The sequence below is a fragment of the Mastigoproctus giganteus genome, chromosome 5 (assembly GCF_048544385.1).
Source record: "Mastigoproctus giganteus isolate SK-2022 chromosome 5, ASM4854438v1, whole genome shotgun sequence".
Taxonomy (NCBI): domain Eukaryota; kingdom Metazoa; phylum Arthropoda; class Arachnida; order Uropygi; family Thelyphonidae; genus Mastigoproctus; species Mastigoproctus giganteus.
Genome location: NC_143579.1, coordinates 207,355,134 through 207,379,094, shown reverse-complemented (window position 1 = coordinate 207,379,094; position 23,961 = coordinate 207,355,134). Strand labels below are relative to the sequence as shown.

General features: G+C 36.5%; 1 protein-coding gene across 1 annotated transcript in view; it reads right to left on the bottom strand.

Annotated features, from left to right (window-relative positions):
• Window positions 1-23,961, bottom strand: part of LOC150086038 (DNA repair and recombination protein RAD54B-like) — a 354,517-nt gene that overhangs the window by 138,189 nt on the left and 192,367 nt on the right. Inside the window, exons 15-17 of the mRNA XM_090374778.1 lie at window positions 16,212-16,391; window positions 14,429-14,631; window positions 12,984-13,007 (exon numbers count right to left, since the gene is read on the bottom strand). Of these exons, the coding sequence (XP_090230904.1) occupies window positions 12,984-13,007; window positions 14,429-14,631; window positions 16,212-16,391 (407 nt within the window). The remainder of the gene's footprint in view (window positions 1-12,983; window positions 13,008-14,428; window positions 14,632-16,211; window positions 16,392-23,961) is intronic.

Sequence of the window (23,961 nt, the reverse complement as noted above, 5' to 3'; positions counted from 1 at the left end):
AAACAAACACATGCTGTGTTAGAATTATTACTGCAGTCTTGTCTAGATCCTGGAATGCATCTTTAACCAGTGACTCCATTATTTTCTCTAGAACAGAAGTTAAACTAACTGGTTGTCACCCTTAGATCCCCCTTTATGAATTGGAGAATTCCCCTGAGTCCAAGGATGCTCTCATAATTATGGCTAAGGGTTTGCTTACTTCCTTTGCTGCCTTCTTTAATATAACTGGATACATCCCATCCACCCCAGGTGCCTTTCTTATGTTTAATTTACAATTTCTCCTTCACTTTGCTCTCAGTTATTACAAAATCATTAAGCATCTTGTTGCAGTTTGATAAACTTCTGGCATTTTGCATCTGTGTATGCATATTTTGCATCTAATGTAGATGCAAAATACGCATTCTGATTATCAGCTATCTGAGCAGGTTCATCAACAGCCGAACCATCGACATCAAGTAGACCAATCTGATTCAACCCCTTCCTTACAGAGTTTATACAGGGCGACCCGCTCCATGCTCGGAAGAACCAGCAGTCAATCAACACGCAACACACACAAGAATGTGTGTGTGTGTGCGTGTAAGGGTTGTATGTATCATCCCTTATTCAATTCCAGAAAGAGTTGTAACTGTTGAGGCATATCTGTGCACGGGTTCATTTAAGGAAACAAGAAGAATGTTTGCGGAACAGTTCCCCAACTCCCGGGATACCAGCAAAACACTGTATACAGCAACTGATGAAGAAGTGACGCAAAACAGGAAGTGTCCTCAATGTGCAAAAGAACAGAGCCGCATCTATTCGTACGGCAACTGTAGTGTACGGTATTCATGAGAGGATGAAATTAAGCCCCAAGAAGAGTACCTGTAAATTAGCCCAGCAAGTCAGTGTAAGTAAGACAACGTTTGTAGTAGTAATAGTGGCATGTGATGCAAGAAAGCAAGCGTATGAGCTTATGCAGCATCAGCCAAAAAAAAAAAAAAAAATTCACACAACCATTCCCTCTAAATGTTTGTCCAGTTCCTCCTTAAATTTATTTAACCTATCAACTTCCACAATGACAGATGGAAGTTTGTTCCAGCAATTAACCACCCGCTGGCTAAAGGCAAATTTCCGCACATCTATTCTACATCTGTCTTTCCTCAATTTGAATTTATGCCCCCTTAGGTTCGTAATCTGAACAAGTGGAAGAATCCTATCAGAATTCAGCATGCTCAACCCATTCAAGGCCTTATACACCTCAATCAGAGGTGCCTAGTCTCCAGCAGCTGCAATTTGCAGAACTTAAGCCTCTCTTGGTAAGAGGATCCCTTCATTCCCCTTATCAATCTTGTTGTCCTTCTCTTCTTACACACTCAAACAAATCTACATCCTTCCTAAAATGAGGCCTCCAGACCTGTATGCAGTACTCAAGGCATGGCCTGACCATTGCCTTGTACAGAGGGACAATCACCTTTTCCATGCTAGCAAAATTCCTGTATATCACTGACAAAACCCATGAAATGCCCTGGCAGCCTGTTTTGCATTGCTCAGAAAACTTCATATCTGACTGCACAATTACCCCCAGGTCTTTCTCATTTTCTACCAGCTTAAGTGTAGTACCACACAGTTGGTATGTTCCTCTGGGGTTACTTCTATCCATATGCAGTACTTTGCATTTGTCAATGTTAAACTTCAGTTGCCACTTCTCAGCCCATCTTCCCAAATTTTCTAGATTCTGTTGCAGTAGCACACTGTCATTACTGTAATTACGTGCACCACACTCTTTAAATTTGAAGCCGTTTTGTGTAACGTGCATGCAAGAGATAAAAGAGACAGATAAAATGAAATGTGTAAATTATTGCAGATAGCTCCCCAACGCATCATTGATGGGATGCTCAATCCAACTCAACATTTTATGTCAGATGAAGCCTGGTTTCATTTATCCGGACACATCAGCACTGATGTGAGGCCCAAAGAGGTCAAGGAGGCATTCCCCAAAATGTACTATACATTTACCCACTTGTCCATGCATCATATTGTAGTTTCATTGACGGGGCTACTTTTTCGTGACTCATCCTGTATAAGTAAAGAAGTCCTTGCTGTTTTTCTTAGCATCCTCTGCCAAAGATTTCTCGTAATCTGCATTCACTTGCCCAACCTTTGTGACTTGATTACAGACTAGCTTATATCTGCCATAGGCTTCTGTGTCACCTGATAATTTATATGCATCCCATGCATTTTTCTTCTCTGCCACGAGCATCATTAGTTCATCTGATATCCATTTAGACTTAAACTTTGTACAATATTTCTTAATCGGTAGAAAAGCCTAGTAGCTTCCACGATTAGTTCCTTGACTGCTTCTCACTTAGAATTTGTTGTTGGTAACATCATCAGTTTGTTCCACTGTACAGAATTTAAAACTGTCTGAGACCACTGTAGTCACCTTTATGGAAGCAAAAACCCTTCCCTTTACCCCTGATAGTAATTATACCTGTAAGTAAATCCCACATCAGTACATTGTGATCACAGCCACCTAGTGGTTCCTTTATCTAAAAATTTTTAATACACGAATGATCACTGCTGATAACCAGATCAAGAGTATTACCCTCTCTGGTTGCCTCTCGAACGTGCTGCTGCAGAAAACAATCATCCAATAAATCTACAAAAGTCTTGTTAGTGTGCGAGTGACCAACCCACACGTTCCAGTCAATATCTTGGAAGTTAAAATTCCCCATTATAACAATCAAATTTACTGGCCCATTCTATTTCTCTGTACAATTGTTCATTGTACTCATTAGGCCTATAACACACTCCTACTCTCATTTTTGCTTTCCCAGTGCTTATGTCACACCAAACTGACTCAACATTGCACTGTCCATCTATGTCAATTGGATGCACTTAATTAGATTTTATGTTTTTCTTAATTAGCAACATAACCACTCCTCCCTTCCTATCTGTACACATTGTACTCCCCAAATTTGAATTCTGTACTGCTTATATCTGTGTGACACTACGTCTCTAATATCCCAACGATATCTGCCTTTGATGTCTTGACCAGCCATTCAAATTCATCAAATTTATTTACTATACTTCTAGCATTGGTGTACATGCAACTATATATGCACCTGTTCTTATTCTTAGCTACCCTAACACAGCCCATGTATTTATTAGTTTCATGATGAAGCAGTGCAAGAATCACTTTCACCTCTGCCTGCAGTACTATTAACCTTTTAGTTTGTGAACCCCACAAAGGTAGCAGTTTTCCGACTCACCTAACACTGCCTCAATAACTTCAGCAAACACTTGTACCCCTTCTATTTAAGTACAGTAAACCCCTGCTATTTGTGGTATCTGTATTCGTGGTTTTGCGTATTCATGGTTGCTGATTTAATATAAAATGAAAACTAAAAAAATGTGAATTTTAAAGCACAATGAACATTTTCAGCTCTAAAAATCATGGGCGTGGCTAAAATCATCTTGCCCGCTCCAAACAGCGCTCAGTAGGTGGGGACAAAATCATGAGCATGGATGTTTCCCGCTAATCCTTGTTCAGCATGTGTTATGTGCTTGTCATGGAAGGTTTCATCGTTTGTTTTTAATTGATATGCTTACAAAAGTGAAAATCTACCGTTTTGCAGTGTGTTAGTGTAAACAGACATTTTTGAGTGTGTTAACAGTTAAAAGAAAGTAACTTTATTGTGGACAAGTTCTTTTCTAATCCCTACAAAAATATGACTACGAATAACAAGGGAATTGTGAAAAGATCAAAGAAGGTGATGACATTAGCGACTAAAACTGAGTTATAGGCAAAATTTCTAATGGTGAAAGTGTCTTGTCAGTGGCAAAACATTATAAAATCAATAAGTCAATGGTATGTTCAAACAAGAAATCAGAAGAAAAAATCCGCCGTAGTGTCCGTGAAAACGCACTAATTGCTTCAAAAATCTGCTCTGTAACTCGTGATGCTAAATTATAAAAAATGGAAAAAGCTTTAAATCTGTGGATAGAAGAAGACCAAACTCAAAATAAAATTCTGTGAAGTTTACTCATCATTCGTGAAAAGGTAAAACACCTTTATCAATACTTTAATGAAGCTGGTGATTGCACTGGCGGGATAAGTTTTTTAGCTAGCAAAGGCTGATTTTAAATTTCTAATAAATATTATATTTAATATTAAATTGCTTGTTAATTTCATTTCAATGCCTTATGCTTGTATTTCACTATGTACTGTTTATGTTTGTCTACGTACATAGTCATATTATGTAGGTACATATAATACATACTCAGACAAAATTTTAGACTAGTTTTTCTTATATATTTCATACTTTGAAACAGAACCGTTTTATTACTATGGGAGCCATAACACAGTATTTGTGTTTTCGGTATTCATGGCATTTCTCAGGAACGTAACCCCCAACAAATAGTGGGGGTTTACTGTATATCCCATCCCTGTAGAAACAGTCTCTCCTGTTAACAAAAAAAAGACCATGCTGAGAAAAATTCTACCCCACAAGCATTGCACAATCCCTCCAGGGCTGAACTGATTGACAAGGCTCTCATCATATACTCCCTCCTATTGTGTCTGGGCAGAATTACAGACACTTTCAAATTTATCCGTAACTCAACTTTTTTTCAGCATTGACCTGTACTTGTTAAGTAAATCTGCAGATCTCCTACTCTTAATATCATTAGTGCTAATGTGTATAACAATATCACCCTTTGTGTCCTTAAAAGATGATACAACATCATCAACTTTTGCCCCTGGCAGACATACCCTGGTTGTATTCCACGTATCCTTTTTACACAATATACAGGCTGGCCTCGATTAATGCGATTAATTTGTCCCGCAAGCGCATTGAGCAAAATGGAAATGCGTTAATCAAATATAATAATCAATAGGAAAAATTATAATTGGTCCTTGACCTTCTGGAATGTCATTAAAGAATTTTAAAAATACATTTTAAATAACTTTTTAACTGTATACAATGTAAAAGATAATGAAAATAATTACGGAATTAAATGTTTATTGCATAAAACAGCGGTTCCCAAACTGTGCGCCGCGGAATATTTTAAATTTTCGAGGGAAACACAGCGATACTCAACATCTTTCGGACACCGCGCGAACTACTAGCTCGAGGTAGTTCACAGTTTCAACATTTCTTATTAAGTTGTTTGGACCTAACTACTAAACGGAACTGTTAGGTGGGTATTTATTTTCGTCAGGGTGCGCCTTGAAAAAATTACTGTGACACTAAAGGTGCCGTGAACCGAGAAAGTTTGGGAACCTCTGACATAAAATACACAATGAAGAAATGACTGTTGCAGAAATATTTGAACAGCGTTGACTTTCTCTTTTCATCAATCAATTTCCGATAGCCGACAACAATCTTCTCTGGGCCCTGGCGAAATAAATATTGCAGAGAACCTCAAACCTTTTGTTTGAGGTTCTATGCGATACGAAAGATTTCAACTAATTCTTTTACCGTTATGTCCTTCGCAGTAACATTTTCATCTGGTTCATTTAAAATTTTGAATTTTTATGCAAGTGTGCATTGACTTTATTAGCAGGAGACAAACAAGTAACACGTCTTCTTCCGATGGTTGATGGAACACAACGAGGCGGGCAGCAGGCAAACATTTGTTAATTGACCGTACGACTCGCTGTAAGCTTAACACACGATTCAAATCTTTTTCAACTATCGCATAAAAAAAAAAAAAAAAGATCGTATTAACTGGAAATTTGCATTGTGTAAAGTGAAAAGTGGTTAATTTTTCAAATAGCATTAACTGAAAATCGTGTTAATCGAACTCGCGTTATGCGAGGCCTGGATGTATATCTCCCTGACAATAGAGTCACCCACAATAACTAACTCCTGTGCGACCAGCGCATTCTGCCCTGGAGATTGCCGCTGTGTTGCCTGATGAATAAGAGTGAGCTTTGGCATTGAGTATGACAGCTGGGAGCTTGATGGGTCCCTCATTTTAATACCTTCAAGGGCATCTACCTGACTCTTCAAACTCTCATAAGTGCCCATTAGAATGCTGAGTTATCGCCTAATTTCTTGACACACTCTGCACCTAGCACACAAAGACATCCTCCTTGGATAGATCATGTCCTGTTCCAGGGAGTTCTGCAAACATTTCACAAGTTGTACATTTATTTAGGCTGTGATGCATTGGAGAATCACTCCCTTGGTTCTCCCCCCGAGTCACAGCACTCCAGACACTTTGTGCCCATTGCTTTGCTGCTCTAGTCTGGGGCATGATATTGAAATTAACAATGAAAATTAATAAGATTAATAAATTTAATTAATTAATTAATTATTAATACTACACACTATCACTATATTATTAATACTACACACTAAGGGGCTTAGAGGGGAACAGGTATCCTGTGTGTTATCAGACACTCAGCCTAAAACACTGATGGATCCAATATCTCTCTATTACAGAAGATTTAGGAGAAGTCCGGTTGGCCTGCCTCCCTAAAATCCACTCATGCACACCTTCTCGATGGTAAGCCCTGTTATGTCACTTAGGTGGCAACGAACGTGTAGAGTGGTTCTCTTCAAGACGCCTGGTCAGCGTGAAGAGGAAAAGACCAAACCCTCCAGCATGAGAGCACAACAATACAAATGGCCCTCAGTCCCCAGCAGCTTTCACTCTCCCTCTTACGGCAGCGAGAGGATCAGAGTGGAAGCAGAGGGTGCTAAGAATCTCTGGGTACGACCAGGCTGCCATGCACGGAAACTGAACTTGGCCTGTTATAACGTACGATCACTCATCGGTGAAGACAGGATATTAGAGCTGGAAAAGGAATTAGAAAATGTGAATTGGAATATCATCGGTTCGGCTGAAACAAGAAGAAGAAATGAATCATTTATAAGTTTATCAAGTGGAAATCTGCTGTACACCAATGGAAACAGTGAAAGGAGTGAAGGTGGAGTTGGGTTTCTGGTCCATAAAGATTTTAAAAACAACATTTTGGAATTCAAAAGTACATCACCAAGGGTGTCAAGACTAATACTCAAGATTTCTAAGAGGTACAAGCTAAAGATTATAATGATTTATTCACCAACATCGAGCCATGATGATGAAGAGGTTGAAGAAATGTACACCGAAATTGAGAGTCTTCTAGATGAGCAGAAAACCCACTACACTATTATAATGGGGGACTTCAATGCTAAGGTTGGAAAAAGGCAAAACAGTGCAGAAAGAGGAACTGTAGGAAATTTTGGAATTGGTGAAAGAAATAAAAGAGGTGAAAGACTTGTGGAATTTGCAGAATCTCAAGGACTGTCAGTAATGAACACTTTTTTCAAGAAAAGGGTGAACAGAAAGTGGACATGGAAGAGTCCAAATGGATTAACAAGTAATGAAATCGACTTCATCCTCACTAACAGAAGATATATTGTGAATGATGTTACCGTCCTGAATAAGGTAAATGTTGGAAGTGATCACAGAATGGTAAGATGTACAATTGATATAGATGTAGGAAAGGAAAGGAAAAAACTGACTCGAGTAAATAATACAAAGGTCTTTGAGATAACAGAGGAGGAGAAAAAGCAGTATGTACTGGAACTTAAAAACAAGTTTGAGCTTCTGCAGACTGCTGAGGACCAAGATATCGATGAGGAATATTACAACTTTCTGAAAGTGATAAAGCCCAAGAAACCTATAGGGAAACAGAAATCCAAAGAAGAAAAAATTAGTCAAGAAACACTTGTCATGATGAACCGAAGATGACAAATGAAGAGCGAGAAAAACACTGACAGGGAGAAAATTGAGTATACTGAGTTATGCAAAGCCATTAGAAAGAGACTCAGAGAGGACATAAGAAGATTTAACACAAGAAAAGTAGAACAAGCATTAAGGGAAAACAAAGGATTTAAATCAGCAGCCATGAGCAGTAATACAGAAAGACAAATGATACTGAAACTGAAGAATAGCGATGGTGTACTTATAAACAGCAGAAAAGGCATAATTCAAATAGCAGAAGACTACTATAGAGAATTATACAAGGAGCGAGGGAATGATACCAGCAGTGGGGAAGTGGATTGCAAAGTAGCAACACATACGACATACCCAATATTCTTCCTGATGAGGTAGAACATGCATTGAAGAAAATGAAGAATCGGAAAGCCTAGGGGAAGATGAAGTTACTGTAGAGTTGTTAAAATTGGGAGGAAGAGACATAACACAAAAACTGGCAAGGCTCTTCACAAAGTGCATTAGAAAAGGTGTGACACCTAAGCAGTGGAATAATGCAATCATAGTTTTGCTGCATAAGAAAGGAGATAAATCAGAAATTGAAAATTATAGACCAATTAGCTTGTTATCCAACATCTACAAGTTGTTCACAAGGGTCATTACTAACAGATTAGAAAGAATACTTGATGAGAATCAACCGAAAGAGCAAGCTGGCTTTAGGACAGGATTCTCAACTATGGATCACCTTCACGTAATATCACAGCTAATGGAGAAAGCAAATGAATATAAAACACCATTATGCCTGGCATTTGTGGATTATGAAAAGGCATTTGACTCCATACAGCATAAGGCAATGTTTCGGGCACTGGAAAGACAAGGCATAGATACCCCATATATTATGATTTTGAAGAAAATATATGAGAGTGCTACCTCCTTTATTAGACTAGACAAAGACAGTAGCAAATTTAAAATCGAGAAAGGAGTTCGACAAGGAGACACAATATCTCCGAAGCTGTTTACTGCTGCCCTTGAGGAAGCTTTCAGAAGATTAGACTGGTCGCAGAAAGGAGTCAATGTGAACGGAGAGTACCTGAACCATTTACGATTTGCAGATGACATTGTGATTATAAGCCACGATCCCAAAGAATTAGAGGAAAATCTTAATCAGTTATGCACAGTTAGTAAGGATTTTGGACTAAAGATGAATATGGCTAAAACAAAAGTAATGATGAACAAGTATGCCACGGAAAGGAAAATAATGATTGAAGGAGCAGTAATTGAAAAGGTGGAGTCATATACTTATCTGGGACAAGTTATTAGCTGTAATAATGATAAATGGCTGGAAGTCAAGAGAAGAATAAATTTTGGATGGATAGCATTCAGGAAATATAGTCACATACTGAAGAGCAATATCCCAGTTTGTCTGAGACGTAAAATAATGAACCAATGTATACTCCCCACCATGACTTATGGAAGTGAAACTTGGGCACTCACCAAAAGAATGGAAGAGAAGCTGAGAACTACACAGCGAAGAATGGAACGAATTATATTGGGAATCAGACTGTTAGATAAGAAGAGAAACACATGGATTAGGCAGCAAACTCAAGTAAAGGACATTCTTATCAAAACTAAAGAACTAAAATGGTCTTGGGCAGGACACATAGCTCGAAGACATTATGACAGATGGACTAAGAAAATAACAGAATGGTACCCAAGAGGAGCTAGAAGAAAACCTGGAAGACAAAGGCGGAGATGGATAGATGAAATTCATGAGTTTTTGGGTAGTAAATGGATGGCCAGTGCTCAAAACAGAAGGAACTGGAAAGTTGCTGGAGAGGCCTTCATCCTGCAGTGGATTGAAAATGGCTGATGATGATGATGACACACTATCTAATAGATTCCTAAATGCAGTGATTCATAGTATGCTATCTAGTTTTACATTAGAGTTACCTATTTACCACAATTAAAAAATTACCACTCACTATGAAAACAATGGCTTGCACATTCTCTCAAGACTTGAGAGAATGTGCAAAACTCTGGGGGAGGTGGATTTTTCTGAAGTGTGCCTGCTTCTTTTAGGTAGAAAGAATCTATTTTGTACAGGTGGTATTAATTTAAACAGAACTAGTGCAAGACTTTTTGCCAGTATCAGTGAGGATACCTAGAGTTCAAGGAAACCATTAGGGGATAGAAGTGTGATATAGATACACAGTTAATCCCTGGCCACTGTGCCGTGATGGCAACTACTATTATGTAAATCATCATTCTAAGTGTTGCAATAATTCTTCTATTTCTAGATCCACATTTTTTGATGATATGGATCAAAATAAAGCTTGCACTTATTTCACAAATCCTTGTTTGTTGTCACAATGGCTGATGTTTGTAAGATGTTCTGAGTGCAGTAATTGCAAATGAGTGGGATGTGAAAGATAGGGAAACAAGCCTAAATAACTTGAAAGGGTGTCAGGGTACTAAACTATTGAAGAATACTTAAGTCTTAACTGTGTCTACAGTAATGTCAGCAATGTTTTCAATAAAATGGCTGAATTTGAACTCCTGGTTAAGACAATTAATGATGACATAATAGGGCTAACAGAAATGTGTTGCCACCTGAAAACTGGGAATGACGAGTTCCACTATGGTATGTATAATGTATTTAGGAAAGACAGAGAAGTTAGGATGGGTGGTGGTGGTGGTGTCATGCTTCTCATCAAAAGCAGGGTTTGGTGTTGGGCCCACTGTTGTTTTGTATATTTATCAATGATATTGATGAAGGTATATAGGCTTAATGTCCCAATTTGCAGATGATACAAAGGTTGGCAGGGTTGTTAGTGCAAAAAAGAACTTTTACTGAGGCTGAAGTTACATTTGCCAACAACAACAACAACTGTGTGGTGTGAGTTAGTTGGAAGCAAAGGTATAATGAGTGTGGGAGTAATCTACAGACCAGAAGATTGTGAAGAGTATAATGAGAGTCTTTACATGCAAATGGAATGGGCAAGCAAGAGTGAATGTCTTATTATGGGTTACTTCAATCTGCCCCAGATTGATTGGAATAAGTGGGAGGGAAACCCAACTTGAGGAAATATTTTTATAAATAAACTAGATGATTATTATTTGTATCAGCATGTCAGAGATAATACTAAGGGTGAGAATATTCTTGACCTCATCATTACTCATGAATTAGATGACATCACAGGGCTTAAATTAGAATAACCATTGGCAAGTAATAATCATGCAATTGTCAGTTGGAAGATAAAGAAAGATAAAGGGTTTTAATTTCAGAAGTGGGGATTCTGGCAGTTTAAGGCAATAATGGCATGTACTAACTGGACGGATTGCAGAGTGAGGGTGAACATACTTGAATTATGGAATACCTTTAAAGCAAAAACCACAAATGCATACATACCATTAAGAAAATATTGCAGAAGGAGGATCCCGAAATAGATGAATGCAGAGCTGACCAGTCAAATAGAGCAGAAAAAGATAGCATGGACAGTTACAGAGTGATGAATAGTACTGAACCCTAAAGCAGCTACTATTTGTTTGTAATAGTACCACAGATAAAGTTAGAGAAGCCAAGGCTGTGTACGAGAAAACACTGGCCAAGAGAGCAAAGAATGGGGACAACAAATTTTTCATGTATGTGAATATAAGGATGAAAACAAGCAAATCAGATTGGACCCTAGTACACTGGGGGTGGGAAAATCTTAGACAACCCAGCTGATGTTGCGGTTGAATTGAAGAGGTACTTTGCATCTGTCTTTACTGAAAAAAGACCCTTTGTGCAGAAAAAGGCTGTGCAAGTGAGGCTGAGTCATATGAAATTAGTGATTTCAAAATTAGATGACTAATTATTAGAAAAACTTTTGAGCATAAAGGCAAGTAATGCTCCTGGAGTTGATGGAATATACCCAGTAACTTTGAGGGAGGCCACCAGGTAGAGTATTGAACATTGAAGTTAATTATGAGAGCATCTTAGGACTCAGGGGAGATTCCTTTGGATTGGAGAATGCCAATATATTATCACTAATACAAAAAGACAGTTCTAAGAGCAAAGTAAGTAACCACAGACTGGTTAGTCTGACTTCAGTAGTAGGGAAAACTTTAGACACAATGATTAAGAGTGCAATCTAGGGACATTTAGATAGATATGGCATTCTGCATAACAGGTTTTGTTAAGGGAAAATCATGTTTAGCTAACTTAGCAAGCAATTTTGACAGAGTTACTCAAGAGCTGGATGTATGGAACAATTTTGACAATTTCTGAACAGTGTAAACAGGCAGTCTGGAAAGCCCATGGTGTTCTATCGATGATTTATCGAACATTATCTTGTTGAGATAGAGGTTATAGTCCCACTGTATAAAGCAACTGCAAGACCACATCTGGATACTGTGTTCAAGTATGGAGACCTCATCTGAAAAAGACATTGAGCTTCTTGAAATGGTTCAAAGATGGGCAAATCACATGGCAAGATTATCATATGGGTGCCCAGATGAGGAAAGACTCCAAAATGTGAACTATCAGAGGTGACCTGATTGAGGTTACTAAAATAAATGAAGGTGGAATTTTCACTGTTATGGAGAATTCCAGAACTCACGTGTATAAATTCAAATTACAGGGGAGGAGGTTTAGACTAGATTGTAGGAAGTTTTTTTAGCCAGTGAGTTGTTGGTTGCTGAAACAGGTTGCCTTTACAGGTGGAATAAGTTCAAAGGTCAACTGGATAGTTACCTATATGAGTAGGGAAGCAAATAATTTGTATTTTCTTATCTACTCATGTTTTTTTTTCCCTTTTTTCGGCCAGAATAACAAAACTCTCAGACTCCCTTGCGCTGAATAGCTATTACTATGAGCAAACTGAATTTGCTACTTAGTGCATCAATCTCATTGTCGAGTCAATTTGCCATAACTTTCCTTAACATTGCACTATTCTAAATATAGCTAAAATATATAACTAAAGGTACTATTGCAATGGAGAAGTATATTGTTTTTTATATAAAGTCTATGTCACTACCCAGACCCAGACTCTGATTGGAGTCTCAATGGTGGGCAAGTAAGCACTGTAAAGACCTGAGAAACCCAGTGACAAGATTATGTCCACAATGCAAGACACAATATGGTGTATAAGTAAAGTACATCTAGGGCAAAAAATTCAAGCTATGAAAGCTATATAGAATCTTTCATAGTTTGAGGCTTTTCCTAGACTTAACTGTGTGTATTTTACTTATTGCACCATCTCACGCCTTACATGTTGCGGATATATCTTGTCACTGGGTTGCTCAGGTCTTCAAACCTGCTTATCTTCCCACCATCGAGACTACAATTAAAATTTGAGACTTCAAATAAAAAACAATATACTTTTCTGTTGGAATTGATCTCATATTGTGAAGGCATTCCCCACGAGCCTATACAATGAGATTGATGTACTAAGTAGCAAACCTAGTTTGCTCATGGCTATGTATAATGACTCTCTGGTTAAAGTTTAAATATTTTTAACTAAATTCATAGAATAACTCAATCTGTAAAATGTAATATAATCTAAACATTTTCAGATAGCAGTGTACCCCGCAAGGTCAACAATCAGAGATTGATGGACTGGGCCTCAGATGCATACTGATCAATTTGGAGAATGGATCTACAGGTACACAATGCTGCATCCTTCTTTTCAATCGATCTTCATACAATCCTTTATATTCTCCACATTTAAAACTATGTAATTTTGGTTCCATTAACATCTCAATTCTTAGGCCTGATCACTGGATTCGATATGGAATACAGAAATTTCGCCAATTATTAAGTTGTGTGGGAATTTAAATGATTCTTTTTTTCACAATAAAATTCACTTGATATAAGAATTCATGATGTTTAATTATTATTATTCATATTTAAATATCCTCTCAAGACATATGGTTACTTTACTTTGTTAGTATCATTTGTCAAGTGAATATAAACAACGGAATTTGCCAGAGAGAGAGAGCTGACGTTACTGAATGTGGGGATATGACATATATATCCTCAAATATGTGGGCATATTTGAGCTGACCACTGTTTGGGTCCATGCAACTATTAAATATGGTACTGCTCTTGTATTATCTATCTCATAAGATCCTCTGAACCTATGTGACCATCCCAGAGTATGAGCCAAAAATTTGTTATTAAAAGCTCATTAATATGAGGTGTACATATTTGATCACAATCCTCTCAGTTTCACATTAAGTTTACTATGTAGGTTTCTGTACATATGCTATCAGATATTTAACTATATACATTAACATCTCAATTCCAATTAGCCAGCGGGTGGTTAATTGCTGGAACAAACTTCCATCTGTCATTGTGGAAGTTGATAGGTTAAATATATTTAAGGAGGAACTGGACAAACATTTAGAGGGGATTGTTTTGTAATTTTTTTTTTTGGCTGATGCTGCATAAGCTCATACACTTGCTTTCTTGCATCATATGCCTCTACTACTACTACTACCACCAATACATTAACTCTAATCTTCAGTAAAGAAACATTTTTACGCATTTAATGTACAAATCAGAATAACCAGATGCAAAGTGTGGAAGATTATAAACAATGCTTAAGCAATTTGTTATATGATGATCCAAGACAAATAAACTTGTCTATTAATTAAATATATATGTCAATGGCTCTAAATTATATTAAGTTTAAATTATAATTGTCTGCTTTGATTTTGGACAGTCATAGAAATACTTTTAAAATCTTACTTCATTGACTGCTTTATCTTCCTCACTGCTCCTTTTATGTAACAGGAATGGATGGTTGCATAATTTTCTAAGTGCAGTTAAACACATTAAAGGATGAGAATTTTCCACAGCAGCCAAATGGGTAAAACACTTTCTTACTTCTCTAGAATTTAAAAGATGCCTGTAAAGGTGAAGCTGGAAGTTGGTGGGCTTACAGAATACCACATATTCCACTGGTAAAGAAAAAAAAAAAAAAAATTATATATATATAAATAAGTAATTCAATCAATTCAATATTCAAATAATCATTCATAATTTTGTATTCTTGTAAACTATAAAATTATTTCCCACACTTAACTAGTGTAGTTTTTTGGATATAAACCAGTTTTGAAAAGATGTAGCATGCAAAGCATATGCACTTATGTCAATCCTTAACTGGTAAAAAACAGATTTTTTAATAGAGCAGAGAGGTGGCACTGCAAAAATTTAACAAAAACAATGGTGGGCCAGCTGACTGGTGCGCTACTTTCTTTTTAATTTGTGCAAAATGTTTTGGGTTTTTTTGAATTCTGCTTAAGAAATATCTAAAGATCTTTTCTGAATGGACTAGAGCATTTATTGTATGCACTTTTAAATTTTAAAACATGCAATTTTGTTTTACACCTTTTGTTTAAAAAAAATATATAATAATTCTGCTTAAAATTGCAAAAAAATGTTTTTGACATAAAATAGAAACAACAGTTTTATTCTCTTCCATTTTCCAGTTATGTGCATGAAATGTTAAAACTGCAGATTTCTGCTTATTGTAATATAAATATTTAAAAATTTAAAAAAAAAATTATTATATATATTCAATACTATTAGTTAATTCCATTTTCAGGTTTATTTCAAAATTTATTTCAAATTTGATACATTCTCATTGTGTGCGAAATTTGAAAAATTATCTTGCTTTCCACAGTGTAGCAGCCATCTTGAGAAACTATCAGATTTCACGTTCCCATCTTTCAAAAAAAAAGTAACCGGAAACTATAAACAAACACAGCATCGGACTCTTGCCTGCTACCATGGTGCCCTTTAAATAAAAAGTTAAATAGCTGCAAAGATTTCTAACCACAATGGTGGGTCACCTGATAGACTGATAAAAAAACTGCTGTTTCCAAAGAGTTTCCTAGAAAATTTTTTTATGGTTTTATACAGAAACTATTGTGATAAAAGTTTGCTATATTTAGGAAGGTAGGAAAAATTTCAGATTTTTAATTAATAATTAACAGTAAACTTGGGAATGTCATTTTCAAAGAAAATAAGATTCTCATTTCTTTGAAAATAATTTTCAAAGAAAATAACATTCCCTGTCAAGTGACCTGCCACCACCACTAAGTTAAATATTTTGGAAATTGTTTTCAAATTCCATTCCCAGATTTAAAAGGGAAGTTCTTACTTTCACGTTCTTACTTAATAACATCAAATTAGGCAAAAGCCATTCGTGCTTTTCTTTATCATTATTAAAATTAGTTCCATGTCAGTCTTGGGTGCAGTCAATACAATACAAAAAGGAATTTTGTGGTCGCAAAATCAGGGAAAATCCTGAGACAAACTTTATTACATTACATATTGCATCTTAATGTCTGTCTGTGATTACAGTTGTTGTTTTTATGATCAATCATATATAAAGCCCTACTGGTCAGCCGTATAAGATGATTTGTATAAGTTTTATTAGTTTAATAGAGATTCTATTATTATTATTTAAAATACATGGAGGATGATATTCACTGATAATATTCATAATCATTATATAAAATATAAATAAACCTGCCTTTTGGTGGAAGATATTTATTAATAATGTCCTGTGTTCTACGTAGAACAAAAGAACTTGTTAACTGGGCCAATTCAGCAGCTCTAGCTTCTCCAGTTTCTTTTTCTTCTGTTGTGGAATCAGGCTGATGAGAACGCAGAATTGGTTCTTCAAATAAACGCCGAAAAGCTGAGATAGACCCTAATTACAATTAACAAATTCAAAAATATTATGAATATTTTATTACAGACTCTTAATTAAACAGTTGTAATAAAATATTTTTTACAGTTTTTATAACAACTTATCCAATCCAATAATATCCAATCTACAATCTGTAACATAAGGTACTGCAACCGCACTCAGCTTAACTGTATACCATTTAAGACTTTGCTTTTAAACAACTTTTAAATGCATAGAAATTAATCAAATTAATTAATAATTTAATTAGCTTCTATCATAATTTAATAATTATTTAGTCATCACGAGGAAAAGAAAAGCAAATAAAACAGAATAATAAAAAAATACAATATATATTTTTAAAAATTTAATGTAATGAGCTTATGCACAAAAATGTAAAAAAATTAAAACTGAGGACAGAGTAAAAAAAATTGAAGAATAATGATTCTTATTTTAATGAATTAGTTTGTGGTCAAAGCATTTATTTTTCAGTAAGTTAATTTAAGTAGTAATAAAAAATAATATAAAAAGCAAGTTTTTCGAAAATATACCTTAATTCCGATAAAATATAAGGTGTGGCCTTAACCCTTGAAACATAAAATGCCTCACGTTAAAAATGGTAAAGGCCACACCTTATATTTTATTAGAATTTACTAGAATTAAGGTATATTTTTGAAAAACTTTTATATTATTTTTTTAATTTTATTTTTTATTTTTATACTTTTTATGAATAGAAATTTTCATATATTTTTTATAAATACAGTAACCCCCCGCTACTCGCGGTATCTGTATTCGCAGTCGCTGATTTAATATAAAATGAAATCTAAAAAAATGTGAATTTTAAATTGCCGTGAACATTTTCCCCCCATAAAAAAGCATGGGCGTGGCTAAAATCATCTTTCCCGGTCAAAACAGTGCTCAGTGGGTGGGTGGGAGGAGAGGGGTGACAAAATCGCGAGCGTGGATGTTTCTCGCTAATCCTTGTTCAGTATGTGCTATGCGCTTGTCATGGAAGGTTTCGTCGTTTGCTTTTAATTTATATGCTTATAAATTGAATAAATTTATCAATTTATAAATTGATATGCTTACAAAAGTGAAAAATCTACCATTTTGCAGTGTTAGTGTAAACAGACTTTTTCGAGTGTATGAACAGTAGAAAGTGACTTTATTGTGGACAAATTCTTTCTAACCCCTACAAAAATATGGCTACGAATTACAAGAGAATTGTGAAAAGATCAAAGGTGATGATGACATTAGCGAGTAAAATTCAGTTATTAGACAAAATTTCTAATGGTGAAAGTGTCTCGTCAGTGGCAAAACATTATAAAATCAATAAGTCAACGGTACGATCAATCAAGAAATCGGGGGAAAAAAATCCGCCGTAGTGTCCGTGAAAACGCGCTAATTGCTTTAAAAATTTGCTCTGTAACTCGTGATATTAAATTAGAAAAAATGGAAAAGGCTTTAAATCTCTGGATAGAAGACCAAACTCAAAATAAAATTCCCTTAAGTTCACTCATCATTCGTGAAAAGGCAAAACTCTTATCAACACTTTAGCGAAACTGGTGATAGCACTGGCGGGATAAGTTTTTTAGCTATAGAAAAGGTGCTGCATTGAAAGATTTGTTTGAAATTTCTAATAAATATTACATTTAATATTAAATTGTTTCTTATTTTCATTTCGATGCCTTATGCTTGCATTTCACTATGTACTGTCTATGTACATAGTCATATTATGAAGGTACCTATAATACATACATAGACAAAATTTTAGACTAGTTTTTCTTATATACTGTATTTCATACTTTGGAACGGAACCCCTTTATTACTATGGGAGCCATGACTCAGTATTCGCGTTTTCGGTATTCGCGGCATTTCTCAGGAACGTAACCCCCACGAATAGCGGGGTTTACTGTATAGTATGATTGAAAATTTATGTAAAAAGATTTTCACCAACAAAAAATCTTTACACAATGCAAGAATAGACGATAAAATCTTGCACTTTTTATATGTATGTATTACATGCATACAACAATGTAAAGCAGGTAGCTGATACGAGGCATGTAATAGCTGCACAGTGGACCACATGATGGATTAGCTCAAATTTAATTGGAAACATTATTACATCAAAAGAGATTGTTTACAAAATTACACCCATCTAACCAGATAAAAAGTGGGGAAAAGTTTCGAAATCCGGGTCAGGTATAAATCCAGGTAGCTGATATATGATATGCAATGGCTACACGGTGCACTGCTTGATAGATTTGGCTCAAATTTTGATACAATGCATTGTCGTGAGAATCAGGAATATGTACAGTTTCAGCCTTCTATCTCTATTACAAGTGACTGAAAAAGCGATTGGCAGATTTGATGACAGAGGCAGTGACTTAATATAAGGTATATAAAAACCAATCCTATTTTTGCAACAAAATGTACCTTTACATGTATACATTATCAGCGGCAGATTTACCAAGGTTATCTATAAATACAGCAGACATAAAAAAAAAACTGAAATTTTAACATATAACATAGAGGGTCCTTGATATGTGCGTAGTTATGTTCCTAAAAAGCACGACTTATAACGAAACAACATATATCAGACAGCGATTTCCCATTGAACAAATGTATTATGTGGGAGATACATTCCAGACCAACTAAAAAATTCGAATTTATATGGAAGAGTTTAGGCATATGAATAGGAAATACTTATTTTATTGTACACTAAACTGTAATACAGTATAATTTATTGTAATTGCTAAATAATAATTAGAAAATACACTTAAATTATTAATAAAACAAAAATTTTTCATTATTCTTCCTATTACAATTGCTCCTCCTCAGCACTTGAAGTTGCTGCAACTGTAGCTGAAGTTCCTGCTGCTTCTGTGACTAGCTTTGAGGCTGAGGTTCTCTGACTTTTTTCTTGAAGAAGGAATCTAACTCATCTGCTTGCCACCATGAATCTTTGCATCATAAATCTCACAATAGCAAGATAAACTATCATTTATGAGTCATGTTACCTTAGCAGAATGATCGGGCAGGTGATCACTACTCTGCAGAATGCCTATTCAGTCCAGCCAATTCTTCAAAGTTAAGGGCTGTGAGTGACTCAAGCAGCTCTTTAACATCCTCCTCGTCAACCAAAAACTTGCCTTGCCAAAGACACCAGCTTCCCATGAACTTCTTCAGAAGTTTCAAAACCAGTAAAGCCATGCACAGCTTCAGGATAAATGTTCTTCCAAACACTGTTCATACACCTAACTGTCACTTCATTCCATGCCTCACCAATAATGTTCACTGCATCCCTGATGTTAAAGCTCTTCCAAAACTCCTGAACAGTTAGTTTGCATTCACCATCAGTCTCATGGATTAGCTTTCTAAATGTTCTTCTTAAATAGTAAGCTTTAAAATTTGCTATGACACATTGGTCCATAGGCTGAATGAATGAAGTAATTTGTGGTGGCAGAAACACAACTTTGATGTTGGGACACAAAGCTTCAAAGTCGATGTCATGGGCTGGGGCATTATCCAACAACAGAAGAATCTTAAATGACAAATTTTCGTGTTGGCAATAAAGTTTTAGTTCAGGAGTAAGACTTTCTACGAACCAGTCATGGAAGATTTGCCTTGTAATCCAAGCCTTTCGCTGGGATTTCTAGGTCACAGGGAGGCAAGATTTCACATAATTTTTCATGGCCCTAGATTCTCACTGTGATACAAGAGTAGTGGCTTGAGCTTCTTTCCTTAATTTGCATTCCCTCCAAGCAAAAGTGTTAAGCGGTCTTTGGAAGCCTTAAACTCTAGAGCACTTTTTTCATGGGTTGAAATAATGTTTTGGATGGCATTCTCTTCCAGTTTCATCCACATTAAAAACTTGTCTAGAGTCGTAACCTTCTTCCTCTACAATCCTAGACAAAGTCTGTGCAAATGCAGATGCTCCTTCAGTGTCTGCATTTGCTACCTCACCTTGTAGTATCACATTTTTAAATCCATAATGGGATTGAAACCTACGAAACCAGCCATGACTCACACTAAAAGTTTCACTTGCTGAAGCTAAGCACTCCCCCTCACTTTTAACAAAATCATAAAGGCTGAGGGCCTTCTCCCAAATTAAGATGTTGTTGTTGTTGGTTTTTAGGAGCATTAGCAACTAAGGCAATATTGCTCTGGGGATATGCGGTGGTTGTTCCCTGACCTTTCCGCATCCTCCGTGTTTGGTGGGCATGGGCTTGAACCCCGGTCTAATCAAGAAGCACGTGCTACGCACTGCTGCTCCTGCCCACCTGGCTACGGAGGCGCCTCCCGAATTAAGAACAAAACTTACTGGAGTATTTTGCTTGTTCAAATCTTTGAACTAGGTTGAAAGCAACTTCTCCATTTTTTTCATAATGCTAACCCTCTGTGTGGTAATTTTAATGGCAGAATGTTGGGTTACATACTGTGCTTTGCTCATTATCTCCCCTGCATTTTTCATAATCGCACACATTGTTTTTGGTGGTAAGTCAAGACACTGAGCAATATCAACAGCTCTTTCACCACTTCTACTTTGCTTAATCACCTCTATTTTAACAGCTAAAGTCACATTATGTTGTCTTTTCACTGCACTAGGCAACTTTCTTGAATATATTCCACTCATGATGAAGTATTAGTGAAATATTTTTGGATATATATTCACAGTGCCTCTTCACTCACGAAAACGTGGAACTGGACATTGTGGGTACACAAGTGACGCTATGTGACATCACGGACCTACTGTGCATTGTTCTAGAAAGTTCTATTGTTTATTTTCTAGGATTCACTATTTACTTATTATTTACATTTTATTCCATTAAATATTCTCTAAAATTATGATTTATAGTACTTTATACACTGAAAGAACAGAATTCATGGGATATATATATACACTGAAAGAACAGAATTTATGGGATATATGAATTCATGGGATATTCCATATGTATATATCCACTGAAAGAACAGAATTCATGGGATTCCTGGGCAATGCGACGCTGTCCCCCTTTCTAGTGGACGAACCCACTACTTGGCATGTATATAGGTACATTGGATCACCGCATTCACGTAGACAGTAATTCGATATTGGTATGAATAAACATTGCGAGTTAACTGACTTTGAAAGTGGGATGATAGTGGGTTCCTGATGCATGGGTAACTCTACCATGGAAGTGGTACAGAAATTGCACTATCCCCGCTCGACAGTATCAAGAGTGTATAGGGAATATGCTATTTCTAGAATAACATCTTATCGTGGACAGTGCTGTGGCCATTGACATCTGTCTTGCATTGTTTCGGCCAACAGGAGAGCAACAGTGGCACAAATCACCACAAATTTCAACGAGGGAGGTGCCAGAAACATCTCCACCAAGACCATGAGGCGATCATTAGCCACAATAGGTTATGGGAGCCGCTGACCCACCAGAGTCCCATTGCTAATACCAAGACACAGGACTCTACACCTTAACTGGGCGAAGGAACATCGGCACTGGGTCTTGGATGATTGGAGACGGGTCTCCTGGTCCGACGAGTCCCATTTCCAGTTATTGAGTGGACGGGAGGGTGTTTATCTGGCGGAAACCGCATGAAGCTATGCACCCATCATGTGAACAATGAACTGTTCAGGCAGGTGGATGGTCAGTAATGGTCTGGGGAGTGTTTAACTAGCATACATTGGGACCTCTGGTACGTCTAGATGCATCTCTGAACAGTCCACATTACGTGTCCATCCTTGCAGACCTTCTGCATCCCTTCATGGTCATTGTGCACCCACAGGACAATGGGCTCCTCCAGCAGGACAATAAGCCTCCCCACAGTGCTGTGGTGACTAGAACATGGTTCAAAGAACATTCCGTAGATTTTACCACCATGGAATGGCCTCCCCATTCACCGGACATGAACCCTGGGAAGCATCTTTGGGATGCTGTGGAAAGGTCCGTTCAAGCTTTGGATCCTCCACCCAGGAATGAGATGGAATTATGGACAGCGGTGCAGCAAAAATGGATGGAAATACCTGTGGAACACTTTTGTGAACTAGATGACTCAATGCCTCGCTGTGTGATTGCCCTTATCCAGGTGAAAGGTGGGCCTACTCGTTACTAGGTATCCCGTGATTTCTGTCCACTCAGTGTATACAGTAATGGCTATAAAGTTTTGTAAAATTTATTTGTTGTATTAAATATTTAATACATACTTATTACTGTACTTATGTTTTGATACATACTGTATAAATTTTTACATTTTAAATTTGAATTTAAATGCAGATGGAGAAAGAGAAGATTCAAGGGAAATACATGTACATTCCTGTTCAAACAATGTAAGTGCGAATATATATGATGTATGTCGAGTTTACCATCCCTAATTAATCAATGATGTATATCAGCACAATGTATGTCGAGGACTTTCTGTACTCTATTTTATTTTTACAGGTCCAACTCAAAGTACAGAAGAGATTTAAAGCAGCCATCTCAAAGGAAAATAAGGACGCTGCAAAAGTGGAGCACTGGGCTATCGAATTTTTGACAAAAGTGGACCAAAAGTTATTCACAAATACATGAAAGTTGTATGGTAATGCTGCCCCCTCTGAATACTAGATAAAATTTTGGTTCAAGCAGTTTAAATGGGTGTTGGGAATCAGCACACGATGATCCCATTTGTGACAAACAACAGAAGAAACTTCAGAAGTGTGCCAAAAAACATTGAAGACCTGGTTATATAGGACAGGATATTAAAGAGTATATGGTTTTAGAGAATAGTATGAATCAGAGTTGTAATACTCAATATGTTCTACGTTGATAATAATATTAGTAAATTAATAAGAGGAGTTTACCTCAATATAGTACGTGGAACACTTCCGTATGATACCCTCCAGAAATTAAAACGGAAAAAACGAAAAAATCGACAACTTACCGGTACATTAAAGTAAAATATAAATAATTAAATAATCAATTTAACACAATTCAAAATCAATTCAAAACAATTAAAATTCAAATTAACGCAATTAAAAGAATCTAACGAAAATATTCAAAACGATTTTCCGTTTTTTTTCGTTTTTTCCGTTTTAATTTCTGGAGGGTATCATACGGAAGTGTTCCACGTACTATATTGAGGTAAACTCCTCTTATTAATTTACTAATGGTTTTAGAGAATGTAATATTTCTAAGGAGTTGGCGACTATTCTCCATCAATACTGGCCACATTAAAGGTCAGTTCTTACTGGGTGTCAAGAATGCTCACAAGCCTTTGGAAACAGAGCAGGGCTCAAATTTGTGAGGAAAATTTACACATACAGATCCACAAGGGTTTCTTTCAGGAATTGTAACTGGTGATGAAATGCAGATTCATCAGTGGGATCCAGAAATGAAACAGGAGTCTATACAATGGAAACACCATGGGTTACAACTACTTGAAAATTTCAGGACTCAATCCTGCACTGAGAAGATCATGACCACCACTTTTTAGTATATGAAAGGAAATATTTTGGCTGACTACATGCCACATAAGGAAATAATCGCCGGAGATGCCTCTGATGGTGCTCTCAAAAATTAAGTGGGCCATAAAGAAACAGAGAAGAGGGAAACTGACA